General features: G+C 40.0%; 1 protein-coding gene across 3 annotated transcripts in view; it reads right to left on the reverse strand.

The window, feature by feature from the left end:
- The window catches only part of LOC143350286 (uncharacterized), a 186,778-nt gene that overhangs the window by 133,741 nt on the left and 34,684 nt on the right, over nucleotides 1-18,353 (reverse strand). The window contains exon 1 of one of the 3 annotated variants that reach the window (XM_076782289.1): nucleotides 6,339-6,563. The exons of the other annotated variants lie outside the window; for them this stretch is intronic. Coding sequence (XP_076638404.1) covers nucleotides 6,339-6,505 — 167 coding nt within the window. The 5' untranslated portion in view covers nucleotides 6,506-6,563. Of the gene's footprint in view, nucleotides 1-6,338; nucleotides 6,564-18,353 lie in introns of those variants that run through there. 3 annotated transcript variants of the gene reach the window in all.

Here is an 18,353-nt window from a genome sequence, read left to right on the forward strand (position 1 = left end):
CTACTCGAAGCAAACGACTCTTCAGATTATCTGCGCCTGGTGTCCGGATTCTGAGATAAGGCACGCGCTAAGGCGAGCCCGCTAACGAAAAACGAAATTTCGTCATTTTTGTTTTTTTATTTCACGAAATTTGAGTCATTAAAAAATTAAAAAATTGCCCTTATTGACAAGTAAATAAACGGAATCTTCGATACGATGTACCTGTAAAATGTTCCCACGTTTCTACGTACGTATGATCCATCTAGTTACAGGTGTCTTCGCGTGGATACCGACTACCTCAAATTACGACATAGAATCGTCCAAAAAAAAATTGTAAAATTCGCTTACTTTTTCCAAACGCCAAAACCATATCAAATTTCCAAAAATTGTCGTTCAGTCTCGCAAGTTAAATGAGATTTTATTGTTGTCAAAGGTAACGCAATGATAATTCAAGCAAACGTTCTTGAATAAATAACACCGAAATTCTACTACGCCACGTCTACTCATGAATACCTCCGCATCGTCTGCCACCCCCGTCGCCACCCTGGCGGTGGAAATTATTCCCTCGCGAGTCGACGTAATTAAAGGAATAATCCTTAATTAAAGTAAAATATCAAACAATAAAATTAATCGTTACGTTATCTCCTTCATACGTAATTATATTAACGCAATTAACGAGCCCTCGCGTTCTTCGACCGAGACGTGTACTTATGCGTGTTCGAGGGAGCGTCGAGACGTCGGTGTTCGAGCGTACGAACGCCGCCAGCGTCGAGCAGCTGCGAGAAACAGCCAGCTGGAGGAGCCTATAGTCAGGTAAGTGCGTTTAATGTACGTCTCGGACTTTATTTTTGTCCACGTTTGTCTTTCGCCCGACTACCGTCTCGAGTCTTTATGGATCGATCAATGATTTATGGAACTAGCACAAGTAATCTCTATTCGATCGACGAAAACGTAATTACACATACGAATTGATAAGATTTATCATCGACTTATTTAAGAGACATAAAAATAAAAATTATTTATTTTAAAAAAACGTTTCCATATATCCACCCCTCGTGATTCTGTATTTTATATTTTCAAATTATTATTAATTTCGTACCGTGAGAGTGAGGAGCATTTTATCAAAAATTCTTAACGTATGGAACGTTATGTGTATTTAAAAATATATATTCGTTGTATTTTGCTATTTATTATTTCAGTCGCTATGCACGGTTTCGCATGATTGTTTGACAACTCCATTGCTGAAATTAACTCGAGCTCAGCGGTTAAGTGGTTAAAGCAAGGCGCTACGAAGAGGAACGAGTATTATTCGAGTATTTTATAATTCCCATATGACCAATAAAATGCCAGATTACTTTTCCTAGAGAACCGCTTCTCATTGTATAGCTAGCATACTGATTGATCAATATCGTGCTTATTAAGTTAGCCGATTACAATATAGCATGTGCTTCCAAACACATATTTTTCAAACGCAAATCTCTGTCTATGGTCTATTCTTATATTTTAAAATAAAAAAGAATAAAAACGTTTGTATTGAATACGTTTTCTTAATAAGTGAATTTTTCTACTTCAACTTTGTTCACCATTTTTTTTTTTTTTATGTAGACGAACGATTCAAGATTTATCCGTTCGATCGAATAAATTTTTATAAATTAGTCTTTTTCATTGCTCGAATAAAATTTTGACCATCTCTATACGAGGTTCACGCGGTCGGTCGACTGTATCGAGTGGTTTGGCCTGCTGCCTCCCAGTGCACGTCGAACCAACCGCTCTAAACTCTACGAAGGACGAATATGTATACCGGAAACAGCTATAGTGTCGTGCCCACCGCGCTATAGCCTTGCAGACGAGCAACGGAGTGGAGGGCCCGATGTTCGAAGAGGCCCACATGTGCGCGGCACAGCTGTCCCTGCGTGCTGAACTCGAATCCAGCGTACAACTCGCCGTCAGGAGCTAGATTCTCGGGGGTTTTTTTCACGCGCGTGTCCAGAAAATCATGCTTGTCGCTCGAGAAAAAATACCGTTTAAAAATTCAAAGAATTCCGTTCATTATATTTCATTTCTTAAACGTTATATCTTATTTTCACTTGTCACTTATTGGTAGAATAAAATTTGTCTCACGAATAGTATCGGTACACTTCCTAATATAACATCCATTTTAATCTTCGATCGATTATTTATTAAAAACGTACCATTTCATACATCAAATATACATTTCGACGAATGTAAATTTCGAAATATCTAGAACAGCTTTAAAAATAACTTTCACCTCGAAAATTCCGGTAAAAGGACAAGTCTATATTAGCATCTTTCCATCCGATGTCCATTATATTAAACATAACCTCGACTAATATTATCATAATACAACGACCGAGTACAACAACGTTCGAGTTTTAACACCGTGCTCGAATATTACATTCGCTAAAGCAGATTTGTTTCTGGCGCGCTAATTACAGTTTTAGTTTAAGTAATTATGCTAATAGAGATTATCTAAGATCTTCGCGTTAAAAGAAGCGTCTTCCCGTCGCCTCATGCAATTCAAAGAAGCCAGAAAACTGATTTGCAAACAATCTCGTAAAATGAGTCTTAATGTTACATATTTAAAGCGTGCAACAACTTTAATGAAAGTTCCGCGAAAGGGGGGAGGGAATTCAAGGTGTCGTCTAGCTCGATTAGAGATCAAGGTAAAGTGAAAGAGACAACAGAGGGCGACAAGTTGTATGTAGAGCATAACGCAGAAGTACAAAGGAATAAAGGAACAGTGAAAAAGGAGCGCGTGCGTTAACACCGTCTAGTTTCCATGTGTCGCGACGGTTAAAGGATATTCTTGTCACTTTCTTCGCTCTTGTACTTTCACCCTGCAAAATTCAACCCGAGCCCGTTTCACCTTCCTATACAACCAATGACGCAAAAGGGCCGAAAAATTATGTACAAACGCGTTTCTCGATTTCTTTATTGTGTCATTCTATAACTATCGACAATACGTTGCTCGTAATTTGTCTATGTGTTTTTGTTAAAGTTTGTTTCGTTCAATAAATATTTCCGTTTAAAAATGTCTAATATTTTACTGATGCCAAACCAATATAATCGATGGCTTTTTTGTTGAAGTCTTGTATGAAATAATCAATAAAATATAAACTGTTTTCATTATTCAAATTTCGGTTGAAATGCTTAAATTTTGGAACGTGGAACGTCGATCGTCCCACCTTAATATGCTAGGGATTAACTATGAAATTTGATTCCTCCGACCTGGTCAATAATATTAAAAATAGAACATTTCTACGAATGTGAATTGAAAATGCAGACATTTACACCTTCGCTGAAATAGATTGTACGTCACAAATGTGGCTGGAATATTTGTTTTCGTCCAGATTTACGTGAAAATTGGTCGTGATTCGGTGAATTCTGTTTTAAAACTATCCGAATGTATAATTAGGATGGAAGAATCTCAAGCAAAAATTATGGACAAATAATCTAAATATTGTTTACTACCGTTACATTCAGTCGTACATTTACCAATATCTAGGATACCAAACCAGACCAATAACGAATTTAGTAGCTTCCTGCTGGTTAATTTTAGAGAACTTGAAAATGCTTCCGTAAGACCACGCGTAAGATTAATATGTCAGACAATAACAAATATTCTGACGTCACACGGCTAGTCGGAAATATACGTGTGCCCTCGATACGTGGTTCTTCTTCAAACTATTCAAATTTAAAAGCTTCGTGATAAATCGCTAAACGCCCCAGAAGTACTAATTTTATTACAACCCGACGTAAATTTCTAATTTGTTAAATTTGAAAATAGAATCAATATAAATGGCTCTTTCCTCGATCTGCTCGAAATATTGATAACAAGCGTCAAGTCTCCGTTGCATTTCAATTTCTATTTACGCTTTGTGCACGAACTTGTCTACCACACAACTTGCTATCCGATACATTCGTCGAAGCAATTATTTCTACAATGACTGAAAACTTTTTTTCCAGACATTCCACCTCTCAAACACGTCTCTTTTGCTCAGCTCTCTGTAACAATAAACGAAAAGTTCCAGTATTTCGTTTTTATTAATTTCATACAAGGTTTAATCTTGTTACCCCCGTCTGTTTCAGACATACACCTTTCAGCTTTGCACTTCAAACGAAATAATTACTTTCGGTTAGCTGCGTAAATTCAATATACAACGCCTTCGTGAATTCAATATACTAGTTTGCATCAAGTATCGATCAAATTCAGTCTTCGATCTTTCGCTTATTCGAAAACTAAACTCCGTTAATTACAACTTTTTCGAAAAATTCTCTGCTCGTTCGAATGTATTGAATTTTACTCGTTCGGAGGCTAAATATCGTTAGTCGTAAGTTTGTCCCCATGTCCGCGAGTACTATAAATTCTTCGACCACTCTATTTACGGTATCAGTGGTTGTTAGAACAGTTTGCAATGGTTGCATACGCGACGCAAACTCCTTTCGATGCGCTGCGGATCGACGCATTCGTCTCGCTATAAATAACGGGGTCGCGGTAAAAAGCACAAAACTAAAACGAGATCAGTGGAACACCGTGGAGAATAAACCGTGAAAAGTTCGACGCGAAGGTTAGAGAAACGATCGGCCGCAGCATCGACGGAATGCAGGAAGCGAACGAGGGATTCACAATGAAACGATGTTCTCGCGATTTCGACGATAACGCTAGACGAGTACAATTACCGTTACAAAGATCAAAAAGTGAAAGTTTCGCACGAGTCTTCGTTTTTGAAATAGTTGAATTTGAATATCCGTCGAACACGCGTTTAATTTAGTACGAGTCGTTCCGACGTGTCTGTCCACTACCCACTGTTTCTACTTACGTCGAAGTCTGAGTCATACTACTGTCAATTTCCTATTAAATCCGGGAATGAAAAAGTTTTATTCTTTATTTTCATCCACCCCTCCACCCTCTCAGTTATACCATCTTTACTGAGATAAATACGAAACAAAAGCTAGAAGCAATTATTAGAAATGCATTCACTGACCAAAATTTTTTTTTCGTAAATGTAGTGTTTCGTAATGTATTATGAAGATCACTGTCCTTTAAAAAATATTCTACTTTTGCTTTTTTAATGCGACCATTGTCTGAGAAAGAAACTAAACACGTCTTTACTTTTTGAAGTGGAAAGTTCGACTCGTACGAAATGAGAGTACGTACTAACGTTAAAATAGAATATTCGAAGCTGTGGAGCCGAATCAGGAACATTTTCCTCTTCGGAAACATAATTAGCGTGTCACTGGCAACGGCGACGTACCGTGTTTCGCGCAGCGCCTTGCACTATTTTCGTATTCTCATCTGCGTCGAGCCCAGGCGCCTTACGACGGTCCTCTTTGGGGAAATTCCCGCGTTCACCGAATCACGGTCGGTAACCAGTTCCCTTCTCGGATGCATATACGCGTGCTATGAGCCCAATTCCGCCAGAAACGATTGGTTCCCTCTTCGACATCCTGACGTATTGCCGATACTGCAGCAACCTTCTATTCCCGGCTTTCCTCGCTGTTCCACGATTTTGTTTGCCGTATAGATCTCCCCACCACGAACGAGAAAGAACGTACGAGAATCGTTCGCTCTGTCTCCCTCCCTCTACCTTTTGCTCTCACCGTATATCCGTCCTTTTTGTTACTCCGCTACATGTTCTCTCTGCTTTTCTGCATCCTTTTATTTTCACCGTTGCTTTATTTCTCTTTACTTTAATCACGAATGGTGTTTGCATCGGTAATTCTTTTACCTTTATTTACGTAGAGCAAGGTATTAGAATACAAGTAGTATTTGTGCTACGCGTCCGATCGCCAACAGGGTCGACACTGAACCAGCTAATTTTTAAACTGTGCACGGTGAATGTAAAAATATAAAAGAATTCCTTGGGAATGTTTCTTTAGAAATTTTGAAATTCTCGAGAGTAAACGCTTTCGAAGGGGCAAATTTCGCTCGATAATAATAAGATCGGACTGGAGTTCGGTATTGAGACCGCCGAGCAGAAGGTCGAAGCTGCTTGAAAATTTAATGCGCGAACTGTAATTATATTTAGCGCCAGCTTACATCGATTTCTAAGAGAACAGGGTAAGATTCGAAGAAATACTTGGGTTCGTTGGTACTCTAGCATTTTTGCTGTTCAAAGTATTCGATAAGAACGAAACTAGCATCGAAATTTTCTGTTCGTACGTGCCGCCATGTTTGATATAACCTAAATCGAATAACGAAACTTTAAAAGTAAAGAAAAATCCCTGACAAACGCATAAGTATGTATCGTAACCAGCTTCTCGTGCAAAAAAGTTAATTACATATAGCTACTGTGAAGAAATAATGCTGAAATTATGGAAGAGTGAAGACAGGGTACCGTAAATATAAAAGTTGCTCAATCGAACCGTTCAGCAGAGCCGAAATTTCATCGTAGGCGTTCCGGAGCCCGGTATGTTCGTTGTTACAAAACGTCGGCCTTCGGCCGCTCCCACCAGGCCAGACATCAGTCCAGAGTTCTCTCCTCGTGTGCCTTGGTTTCGTCATCGATGCAGACAACCAGCTCCCGGGGCTCGCTCGCACGAAATTCTAAATATCGGCACGATATAACAATATCACCGGCCACGGGAACGTCTTGGCGTATTACTACTTGCCCAGTCTCTGCTTTATCGGCAGCTGATACGAGGCGGCGTTTCTTTGATACGTACGCTCCGTTTTCCCGCGGTATTATTTCCGAGTACTAAGAATAGAAATGAATAATTTCTCGTTTGAACTTTTGACGCTGATATACCGAGATAAGGTTATTTCAGTCCCAACAATCGCATATAAGGAAATACACGCGACGTAGGGGAGTTGGCCGACGTAAAAGATTCTTAAATAAGAACGAAGCGTCGAGGAATTAAGTATTCTTAAGTAACGACGCGCCACGGTGTCGTCCATTTCAAGCTAGCCAGCGAGCAGTTAACCGAGCGACGCCTCGGTCAGTAATCCGGGCAATAATTTTCGAATCGATTTAGAAAGCATCGAGGCGCGTTGTTTTCGACACGTGGCTACGAAAAGTGGACCCTGAGTTGGCAAACACGTCGCCGTCAGCATATTTCCGACGTCGTGCCGTGACACCGCGGCCAAACGACTCCTGGCTGGCTATTCACCATGGAGAATCGAGTTACAAAACCGAGTTGTAAAAGGTCTACATTGACGTTGTCTCGTATCACGTAGCCGACGCAGAGCGAAGCACGCCATTGCCATCAGCTGCAACAGCGCTGCTACCCGGTGCTGAGTCACTGCTGCGTTGCCGATACACACAGCCACGCTATTGCTGGCGGCACGGTCGTGTAGTGTTGCCACGTTTCGTGCTTCCCTCCCCTTATACCACGCCCCTCCGCCGACACGATAACCGTCTATCCCCACCAAACGTACAACGAGCAAGAGGGGAAACCCAAAGAGAACAAAGATGGAGAAACTGTGACGGTGCACCACTGCAGGAGAAAGAGGAGGGTGGCGAGGCGAGGCTGAGCGGGAAAGAGAGAGAAGAGGCGTCGCACCGCGCGTTCAAATTTCATTGCGTTAAGCTCACGGTGCTCTCTCGTCTGCTTAGCGCGGAATTCAGAGAAAACGTCGGTAATGGAGTTTCGTGAGATAAACGGCAGCAGCGTCGCCACCGCGGCAGAATGTTGGCCCTGGTACCGGATAAGGTTACCAACGGGGCAACCAAAACACCTTGGAACAATCCGATACACTCCCGCCCGACCTTCCAAATTAGTATTCGTCCGGGCGTTACGTAACGATTATACCGTATCTAATGCGCGCTTGCGAAACGTTTTGATTCGCCCCGCTGTTTTTCCACCGAAGTCTCTGAATCGAAGTGGTGAGTCAACAGTTCTCGATTCTCCAAAGGCGCGAAAACAATCCATCCATCAGGGATGTTTACGGCGGCACGTTGGTCTCCTTTGGTGGAGGTTGGCTGGCAAGAGCGGCTAGACTCCACCAAGTCCGCTTCGCGCTCTGATTGCTAACCCCGCGGTTCTTAAATCACCGACGATCCCGATTTAAGCCCCGAGCGTTTGAATTATTTTTCGCGTTCCAGGGAAAAACGCGTTCGCCGTGCATTGTGTCCTGCACGGAATGGCGCTGTTGCTGCGTATTTCTCTTATTATAAAAAGAAAATTCAAAGCGTGAATTTTATTGATTGTAGAGAGCCCGCGCCCCCGGACCGAAATGAATTTATTAATCCCAACGTCTCGGTTGGATTTACGAACCTTTTCGGGGGCAAACGTATTACTATATACTTACACGCGTGAAATTATAACGGCCGTGTACGAAACCGTACGTCTAAAATTGTACGCGCGTGACTCCGTCCCGTGGTACAGAGATTATTGCGAATCTCTCGAGGTTGGAAAATTTGATGATCGTAAGAAACGTACAATTATATGTAAATGACTTACGGCTTCCTTTCGCAAACATTGACAATGTTTCAGTTAAGCGTTCTAACACTTGCAACCGGTAGTGCAAATGAATTCAGGGGTCTAAGAACACGGATGCAACCGTGCATCCGATGGATTGGGTAGCAGCAGTAACGGATGAGGTTTGGTAAGAACGTTCATTGTGATAATAATTGCAGCCCGTTCCTCTGATATCTACCCCGCTCGAATCTCAATGACTGTTTATACACGGTGGCAATGGTACTCGCGATAGAATATAGAATACAAAAGAAAACGTTGTCGCGTTACGTCGCGAGCGTTACATTGTCAGTTAACCGAGCGTCGCGCATCCCTGATGAACTTACGAAAGAACACGACCGTACACCAAAAACGTTCCCGCGTTTCTTCCAAGTAAAAGCGAAATATCGGACGATTTCCCGTGCAAACGTTCTGTCGGGCAGCGGCGTACGCCCGGGACGAAGATGGAAACGAGGAAACTGACGAGAAAATAAAAGGGACAACAAACGGAAAGAGAGGACCGGCGAAAAGGAAGGACGCGGGGGACAGAGAAGGAGGGAAAATACGTGAGAGAGTTGTGAAACGGGAACGCCGTGCGCATCGCAATGCAAATGCAACTGACCCGATAAAGCTGCATCGGGTCATAGAAAGGGAAAATACAACCTACAAACGCGAGGCTCCCGCCAAAATACGATTTTTATAGCCCCTCGGCGCCACGCTGTTCCCCCTACCGCCCCCACCCACAGTGACGTTCGCTGCCACACGAACACGCTCCCCTTTGTCGTCTCTCGAACACCCCCGCGTTTCTGCTCGCCATCTACGTCCGTCTTCATTCTCTCGCCTACTTGCTCGATCGCCGCCTCGACACCCTTCCAACGAGAATGGAAACTCGAATCCTCGAAAGTCTCCGTTCCCCCCGCCTCCCCCCTTGCACTGCTGTAATAGGGTAGAATTGCATCACTCGTTGCTCAACGGCTGGATTCATTTTCGAACGGGGAAAAAAAAAGTAAAACGCGACTTAAAAACCACCGAGGACAAAGATTCGGCGCGTTCGACGACTCTGGCTGGCAAATCCTTTGTTTGTTTCTTCGCGGGCTTGCTAATTGCATTGTTCTTTCGCGGCGCGGAGAGCACTCCGGAAGTATCGTCCGCCTTTGACGCGGCCAACAATTTTTAAATGTTCGCGGAAACGATAACTGTCGCGCGTTTTCTTCTTCATCCTACTCGACCTGCCAGGTATTCTAATTTTGTTCACACTTGAGGTAAAATATACGTTTATGTACTCGGAGCGCACTATGTTTTGTACCCGCCTATTAATCAACGCCAAAGCAATTGTTCGACACTGAAACTAAATATTAATGATGCCTCTTCTCGAAGTATTTTAGCATCGTAAATTTTAAGAAGTTCGTTATAATCTTCGCGTATGCAAGAACGTGTGTTTAACTCCTTAACATTCATGCCTGAGTCTGACTGCTTTGAAAAACGATATTTGTTTAATCTAACGGTTTAAGAGATGATAATATTTGTTTTCCTTCAAATTATGCGTTAGATACAACATTGTAATTAACAAAAATCGCATTTTTAGAAACAAATCCAATGAAGAAAACTGATCATTCTTGGTAACCCGAAAAATTTGAGCCTTAAGGGGTTAATATGCAATTCTAAACGTGGTTTCTAATATATTTCTCTAGAAAGTACGTACTAGAATAATTCAGTCAAAACACACGCTTCTCTGAACAGTGAAGGTTGAAAAATTAAATGAAATAAATTTTATTTCCGATATTATATATATAATATATCGAAAATTTGTGACAGTAGTTGAAACGCAGTAGTTCGAAGCTACTTTGTGAGACCTGAGTGCTCGAAACAACTATTATTCGTAGCCGTAGCAAATATTGTCTGACATTTAAGCCTTATCTACTGCACGGGACTGCTCGCCGAGCTTCGTCGAATTGTGATCTATTGCAAATTCATGCATACTCCCTATAAACTTTCGGTAACTTGATATTTTCCTTAATAACGAAACCCAGTTCTCCCATAAAGTTATTTAACCGATTACGTATCAATGTTCCATTCACAGAACATTTAGAAAAATGTTTTTCTTAAATCGCTCTTGTTAATTGATAGAAAATGATCACAGCTCGTCAGAAGCAAAGCTAATAGATTTTCAATACTATTTGTCGCTAAAGAGTGTTTGCCTCAATCGTAAAACGTGCGTAACATTTTAGTTCGAATTGCGCTCCGAGCGAAGAAATTGTTCCGCTCTACTTATTTATGCGAATCTTTGTTTTCCACCATGAAGATGGTTAAAAATAAATGCAGAAACAGACTCGCGGGAAAACGTCTCGACGTTTCGAGTGGAAATGACCGAGACACTCGGCCGAAAATTCAAAAAATTATTTACTGGTACAAGTTAGTTTCTTATTGTAACTTTGTTTAAATTCTGAATAGACAAACATCGTTGGGCACTTGGAAAAAATTGATTCTTGCTGAAATATTGTTTTTCTCGTTCGACGATGTGTTTTTTTCGATAAAAATAGAAGAGTTTCGCGAGCGTACGATGAAAGGACGAGAAATGAAAAAATTGGAAACGCGATTGCGGCGACAATTAATAAATCCAGGAGTCCAATTTCGCGGAAAGTCAAACGTTCGGTTGCGCCGAAATTTTCAGCGGCACAAAGTCAAAACAGATAATGGCGGCAGCATACCGCGATTCCACGACGGCAAGTGGAGCATAATAAATTTAGGTATCGATCGGACGGCAAGAGCGCGATCTCGACTCGAACGCTGAACCAGAATATTGTTCCACGCGAAAATAACAGGACCGCGTTTTCAAATTGTGGACAATCTCGCGAAACTCACTTTTATGAGTTGAACGTGATCGATAGTTACACAGACAACGGGGAAGCACAACTACGGAAACGTTACTCCCGATCGCGTTCATGCTTCTACATAAACCTAATTAAATGTGAAACGAACTTCGCTTCCGAACGAACATTACCCGCCGCGAGTATCAGTTTTCAGTGAATTTTAATTAAAAGCTTCTCGTTCCGAAACAGCGAATACAAATTTTTAAATGATAATCGAGCCCTCGTTTAACGAAAGAGACGAGAATACATAGCACCAATTATGATATTTTATCGCGTATTTTCTATTTCGTACCAATATCTACGTAAATCAATATTGAAAATCATACCTCGATTTTTCAATCTCCTAACGTATACGCTATTCACCAAGACTAAATTCGATGCAAGTCTTTTTGTAACAGGTCGTAAAAGGTACTAATTATGGAAGGGTACTATTTAGGTTCTCTAAATCCTACTTCCCCTAACACGTTGTCTGTCAGACTAATACCCCTCTATTTTGCTCAACCTATCATTTTTTCATGGTATTTACCTTTGTAATCTTGTCATGTAATATGTACATGAAGTAAATATAAAATATCCTACAATGAACCTACACTTGTAATTTCATTGTTAAATTTTTATTAACTACGTACAATGACTCGCATTAATATTCGGATACCGTGGTACTTTGTACAGTTATTACTTTCTACATAAACGTAATATGAGCTTAACGAATTAATTATTTATTAATGAGTTAAAGTACTTATTCTGGATGGCAGAAAGGTACAATTTATTTGTTTAATTCATATTGTATCGCAGATAATAACAACGGAAATAATATCAAATTTTAACGCGGAAAATATATTCAAGTGCTTAAAGAAACATAATATTTTTGTACCAAGCGTACGTACGTACAAAAAAAAAGTATGAATAATAAAGTGATATTTACTCTACGAAAATTATATAAAATTTATTTTTAAAATGTTTCGATACTTATTATTAGCAAACTATAATTCGCTATAAATATAAAACCATTTTACTTCCACTGTCGCGATTCAGAATTATTCCAAGACATTTTATTTCAAGTTTTCATTAAGGTATACGCCATTTTTCGTCCTTCAGATCCAAAACCGTAGAATTTACTAAAAACGAAACGTTTGGCAAACATAGATTTTTCTCCACGATTTCATTCACTTATAAATGGCTTTTTAAAAGCCACTCTACCATTCTAAGCATTTGTATTAAACGCTCAACGAACTGCAACCGGACTTAGAAACTTTCTAGTTTCTTCAAACAATTCTGCAGCCAGTTTTTGGAACGCTCAACCAAAAGTCTTTCTTCATCTACCTAGTAATTTTTACGATTGTTGCAACGAATATAGTTGCCTCGAAAATTCAATACATTGCGATGACAAACACCGGCGTGTAGAATATTAAAACAGCCATTTTCAGCTTTTCGTCCTACTTCGATATCAACGGATTTTCAAACAATACTAACATTCGCGAGACCCGCATATGCACATGTAAACCATACGTTCACACACAATGGTATCGAGCAATTTAATTGATTCGCCGCAGCAAATACGCCGAACGCACATTTCGTGTTCAAATATTTTTTTTAATCCTGAACGCAGATTTTCTCCATTATTAGCCACGCGATAAACTATATGCGATTTAACGCATAATTGTACGATTAAAGAAAGGCTTGAAATTGATTTTGGGGTCGTGTAGACCAGCAGGGTGAATATTGCACCATAACGACGTCCTCGTTAATATTGAATAATCTTTTTCTTTGTTTCCAACCCCCATTTCTGGTGGCGCCGTTGCGACGTCTTTCCCCGAAGCCGTAAAATTTTGTTTCTCGCGCGAAACGTGGACCGTTCGAGCGCAGAAATTCGCGTTTAACTTTTACGCGACCGGCCGACTAGAGGGAGGAATCAAAATTGCTAACCCAAACCTCTCCCCGCGAACGAAATCCGTGTATGAACACGTGGTCGTCCCGACGGGGCAAAAAGTGCTTACAAGGAGGATAGTGTGGGTGCAGAATGGTGGATGGGGTGCATGGACATTGGCCGGACATCGGAATGGGAAACGGGTTAGCCGAATGACCGGCGGTCAGAATTATGGGGGTGGTGAATTGCGAATGCGTCGCGTCTCTATGCCAAAAACAATGCGCGCAGTAAAACGGTAAATGGTGAGACGGCCTTATAAATGTCTCGGCGATTGCAGCTATCGGGGGGTGCCTTTATGAACGAGATTCTGGTCCGCACCATTTTCGCGAAAAGAAAGAAAATGCGCCAAGGTTTAACGCATTGTCCGCCGCGTCACGTTTTCAACCAATTTCAGTTTACACCTTCATTAGATTATAGTACGCGTTTATTATAGAAATCGTATGAAAATCTTTAAAAAAAAACAATTGATTCTTGCGTACTATGCAAAATAAGACCAGAAATTAATCTCATATTTTTACTGTTGACGAAGATAGAATACTTATTGTTTACGACTCGAATTTTGAATAGTTACTGCCCCTAATACAGATAACACTTTGTTAAACATACGTGAATTAACAAAAGTGAAATTTCAGAGAATTTTACGAAGAATACTCCGAGGCACATTTTGATTAAATCACCTACTGTAATTTAATGTTGAAATCTTTGTGTTATAAATCGATTTAATTGCATGTTGAAGTTTTGGGTACAGTGGAGAATTATGGTCGAAATTTCGAAGAATTCCAACGCTCGCACGTTTCAGCTCTGCAATATTTATGTTCGTGTGAACGTATTAAGCATGCGCGTTCGACCGACTCGCTTAAATATTCTATTGAACAGTGAATATTTCGATTTTTGCAATAAAATTCACAAAATACGTACGTTATATAATGATACTTTCTTCAACTAGAATCTTTAAACGAAAACTGGTGAAAATAATTAAGTAAATTGGTAATGGAGGATGAACCAGTAGTCGAACAATTTAGAAATACACATTAATCGGAACAATGGATATAAAATATTCTCGATTAATAATTGTGTATAGTAAGGTTTAAAAATTATTAAGTTATTAAAAATTATATCTGTTTCGGGGGATGTTTTTGATTTCGTTGGGTTTTCGTAACGATTAAAATGAAACTATATTATTAGAAAATTGTCGAATAATGATGATTACGTAAAAATCTGTCGAACATTGGAAATAATAACAAAAGGAATACATCTTGTTGGCGCGCTTCTCGAATCGCGCATTTCGGTAATCGATATATACGAAACGTGCGCGCGGGCGGCCGAATCGCTTTTAGACTCATTTAAAATGCATCGGAGTATACTACCCTCCACGTCCCTTCCTGTTCGCGTATGTACACTAGCACGCGTTTTCTTTACATTCGTACGCGCATTTAAAATACCACTATCGACGTATTTGAAAAAATAGAAATCGGATTTGTTGCACGTGAAATAAAATTAAAAAACCTTTGGAAAACCTTCCTATATCGACTTAGAATTATGAGAATAAATGGGAAATTAAATTTAGGCAAAGTTAGTTAGTCTAGAACGAATACAAGTTTTTCTATAAAGAATTAGAGAGGATCCTAACACAACTGTAGAAAAAAAGCAGATAGCAAAAAATTTAGTGTAATCATTTTAAAGCTCCTCGAAACCACGTTATACCGGACAAAAAAGTTTTTGACGGGTTCGCCAGTAGTCGAATAAATTAAGCTGATCAAGTTATGCGGTTCACCCTGTATACTATCAAAGAACCTGACCAGTTAAAACGCGTTTCAAAATTATTTCGGGCACTCAAAACGTGAATTTTAATTTATAACAAAATTATGGTATAGTCCACTAGCTGGATGGATAGGCCAAAGAGTAAACTAAACTAATAACGTTGAAACGAAGTTTGTTATTGACTCTGTAGTAAACAATTTAACAATGGTTGTAAATAATTTTGAAATTAAGTGAAATTACGCATAATATATAAGACAAAGGTTATATTAATAAGTAGAACGTTAAAATAATCGTAATATAGAAGCGACTGACGAAAAGTCAATCACCTCCTGAGAATATCGAACGATTATAGCGGAGAAACCAGAAAATAGAAAATTAAAAATAATTACGACGATTCGCGAAACGGTGGACCTATTTTTTAAATTACCCTCGAATTCAACTGCTTCCAGAATCTATATCGCAGTCCCAGTATCCAACGATTATTACATATCAGAAGGTTTCAATCTTGACCACGATAATATATTAATAGCGTCGCCTTCGTGCGACCATGCTAGGCGTTTCCGAACTACCTACAGTCAGGTTACGTAATACGAGAGGCGCGCAATTATCGAGGGGGTTAAAGGGCTAATAATACGTGGTATTAATTTTGTCAACTTGATATTGTTAACTTCGACGGTGCCGGGGTCGTATCTGCCTTCGGTTTCCATTAATCAAAAGCCCATCGATGCCAACCGACGACATTCGACAGTGGCCCATAAATCGTTGGCATCGCACGGAACGGCCCGGTTAAGCACTCGTTCTGCATAATATCGTCGTCTCAAAATACGCGAAAGTCGAAACAGTGGCGGCGGTATCGACCGACGCGCTCCGGTTGGAGCGAATCCACGAAATGTCGAAGGTCGCAGCTGACTCGACGACGACGCTTTCTTTCCGCGGCGTCGCGTAACTGACGGACTACCGGGAACCGTCGTGGATCGTTTTCGATCGACTTACAACCCCGTTTTCGTCGGCTACGCGTCCGACAATGTTTACGGTCCCCACGTGGCGCCACGCCCCAACCCCCTCGCGCGACTTCCTAAGTCCATGGAATCGCGGCGAAGTTTCCTAATAGGCCCGGGAATCCCCGAATCGTCCAACCCTTCACGGCGGAACAAAATCACCCGAACGCCACCGTAACCTATAATTATGATATTCTCGACATAAACCCCGATCACGACGCGACGAAACCAGATATTCGAGTTTCCGTTTACGATACAGTCGACATTCAATAGTCGATTCTCTGCTTTCGATACACCGTTTGCATCGGTGGCTACGTTTTCACACCTTTTAACCAGGGATGAATTAATTGCCAAAAAGTGAACAGGGTGGCGAGTCACGTTTGACCCACAATGCATGAGAACATCTAGCACGATGTGTATGGAGACTTTTCTGACAAGTGTAGATGTTAGTTCGAGTTAAGAAACTTAACTATGCCCATTTTACCTTTATTTCCCTTACTGGAAAATAATACATGATTTTTTTTATTGGCATTAGAAAAAATACCGCATTTTTGGGAATTTGTTTCTAAGCGATAAACACACACATTTATGGATAGAAATACGTATGAGTAGCATACACAAATTTTTATTAGGTATCGAACGAAGCTATGTTGGAGATTTTCAATTCCTCGAGAAGTCCGAAACAACAATATTGGAAAGATAAAAAAAGTCTTGGATTAAGTAGCCTAAAGTTGATTAAAAATTTGTTTGATGGAATTAGAAAGACTCTACGGTCGAGTATAACTTGCTGAACGTTGAAAGAAAGCGCTTACAATGGTAGAGTGGCTCTCAAAAAGCCATACATAAATGAATTAAATCGCTGGGAAAGATTAATGTTTGCTAAACGCTTTATTTCTAAAGAACAAACGCGGCGAAATGATATTATATTTGTAGACGAAAATAAATTCAACGCTTTTTGAATCCGATGGACGAAAAATGGCTTATACACTCCTATGAACTTGGAATAAACAATCTCAGACCAAATATAGAATATATTACATGGCCACAGTAAGAGGGAGATTTATTCATTATCAATTATATGACAAACTATATGAATTGAAGAAGTTCATTTCACGTTTCCACTATTTAGAGTAATTTAAAACAATAACGTACAGACTATCATGAAGTTCTGACAGTATGTAAAACCGTGTATTATTTTTCAGTAAGGGCACTAGGTGTGACATGTGCATGAGAAAACTTCATCTAAAAAAATAAAAAAAAAATAGTGACAGAAGCAAATTTTTATTTACATATCACAAACAATTGTTTTGTTTTATAACTTTATTTACCGTTCCATGCAAGTTCATCCGTACTCGCAACTATAGTGAAAACAAAAAATATGGTAGCGACTACGAATACTGAAACTTCACTTCATATTGTTATAATAAATGTACAAGGGAAAGTTAGTTTGAATGATTTAAATTAACGTAGACAACCTATTTCATTGAAGTGACATTATTTTCAATAATGCATAGATGACGTGATATGGCAAAAAGATGGCTTGTTTCTGTTATTCTTTTGATTTTTACGTTTTGTTAAATCGTAAGTGTTTCGTTTTGTTGGGATTTCTACGTTCGACGGGGCCAACTAGAAATAAAAAGCGCGAACGTCCCCGTAAAAACCGCGCGAAATCATCCCCCGTTTCTCCCGTCCTGTTCATCCACCGGGTGGAGCAAAACGAAGTGCCTCTTTCGTGCAGCCACTAATCTCGCGGTCGATTCGCGATCGAGGACAAGCGCGTAGCCGCGGAGAAAAACGATTGAAAAAAGAGCCGAGGGCGCAATGGGACTGAATAAATCCAGAGGGTGGAAGGAGTGGGGAAAAAAGACAAACGAATAGACGCAGTAACTCCGTATACATTCGGCGAGACAAAGTTGATCAATGGCCCGGTCGCAAGGAGGATAGGTGCACGAAGCGATGCAAAAGCCACGAGTCGATGATATTAATAACAATTCTCGCATCTAACGCGGACGGGCAAATACAAAAACGTTGTAAAACCGGAGAACAAAATTATTTGATCGGGTAAGCGAGAATGATAATAAGCAATTGTTAGTTTTAAAACGTTTCTGAACACCTAAAAATGTCTTAATATGTACAAAAATATCGAAACATTCAGGTCAGGTATTTATAACGAAATTTATGCAACGATATTAAGTAAAATAATCTTAAGAATATGTCTATGCTTCTGAATACTTTCAAGGATATTGATCTTACAAGCCTCGATGACTCATCTTGTTCTAAAATTCTAATAGTTTTGATTTACAATTTATAATTGCAAATATAAACATTGCTAACGTGCATCGTGTAATGCTATACTCGTGTGTTTCGTGTTGTGTTCCGATAATAGGTCATTCGCAATAA

The sequence above is a fragment of the Colletes latitarsis genome, chromosome 14, assembly GCF_051014445.1.
Source record: "Colletes latitarsis isolate SP2378_abdomen chromosome 14, iyColLati1, whole genome shotgun sequence".
NCBI lineage: Eukaryota > Metazoa > Arthropoda > Insecta > Hymenoptera > Colletidae > Colletes > Colletes latitarsis.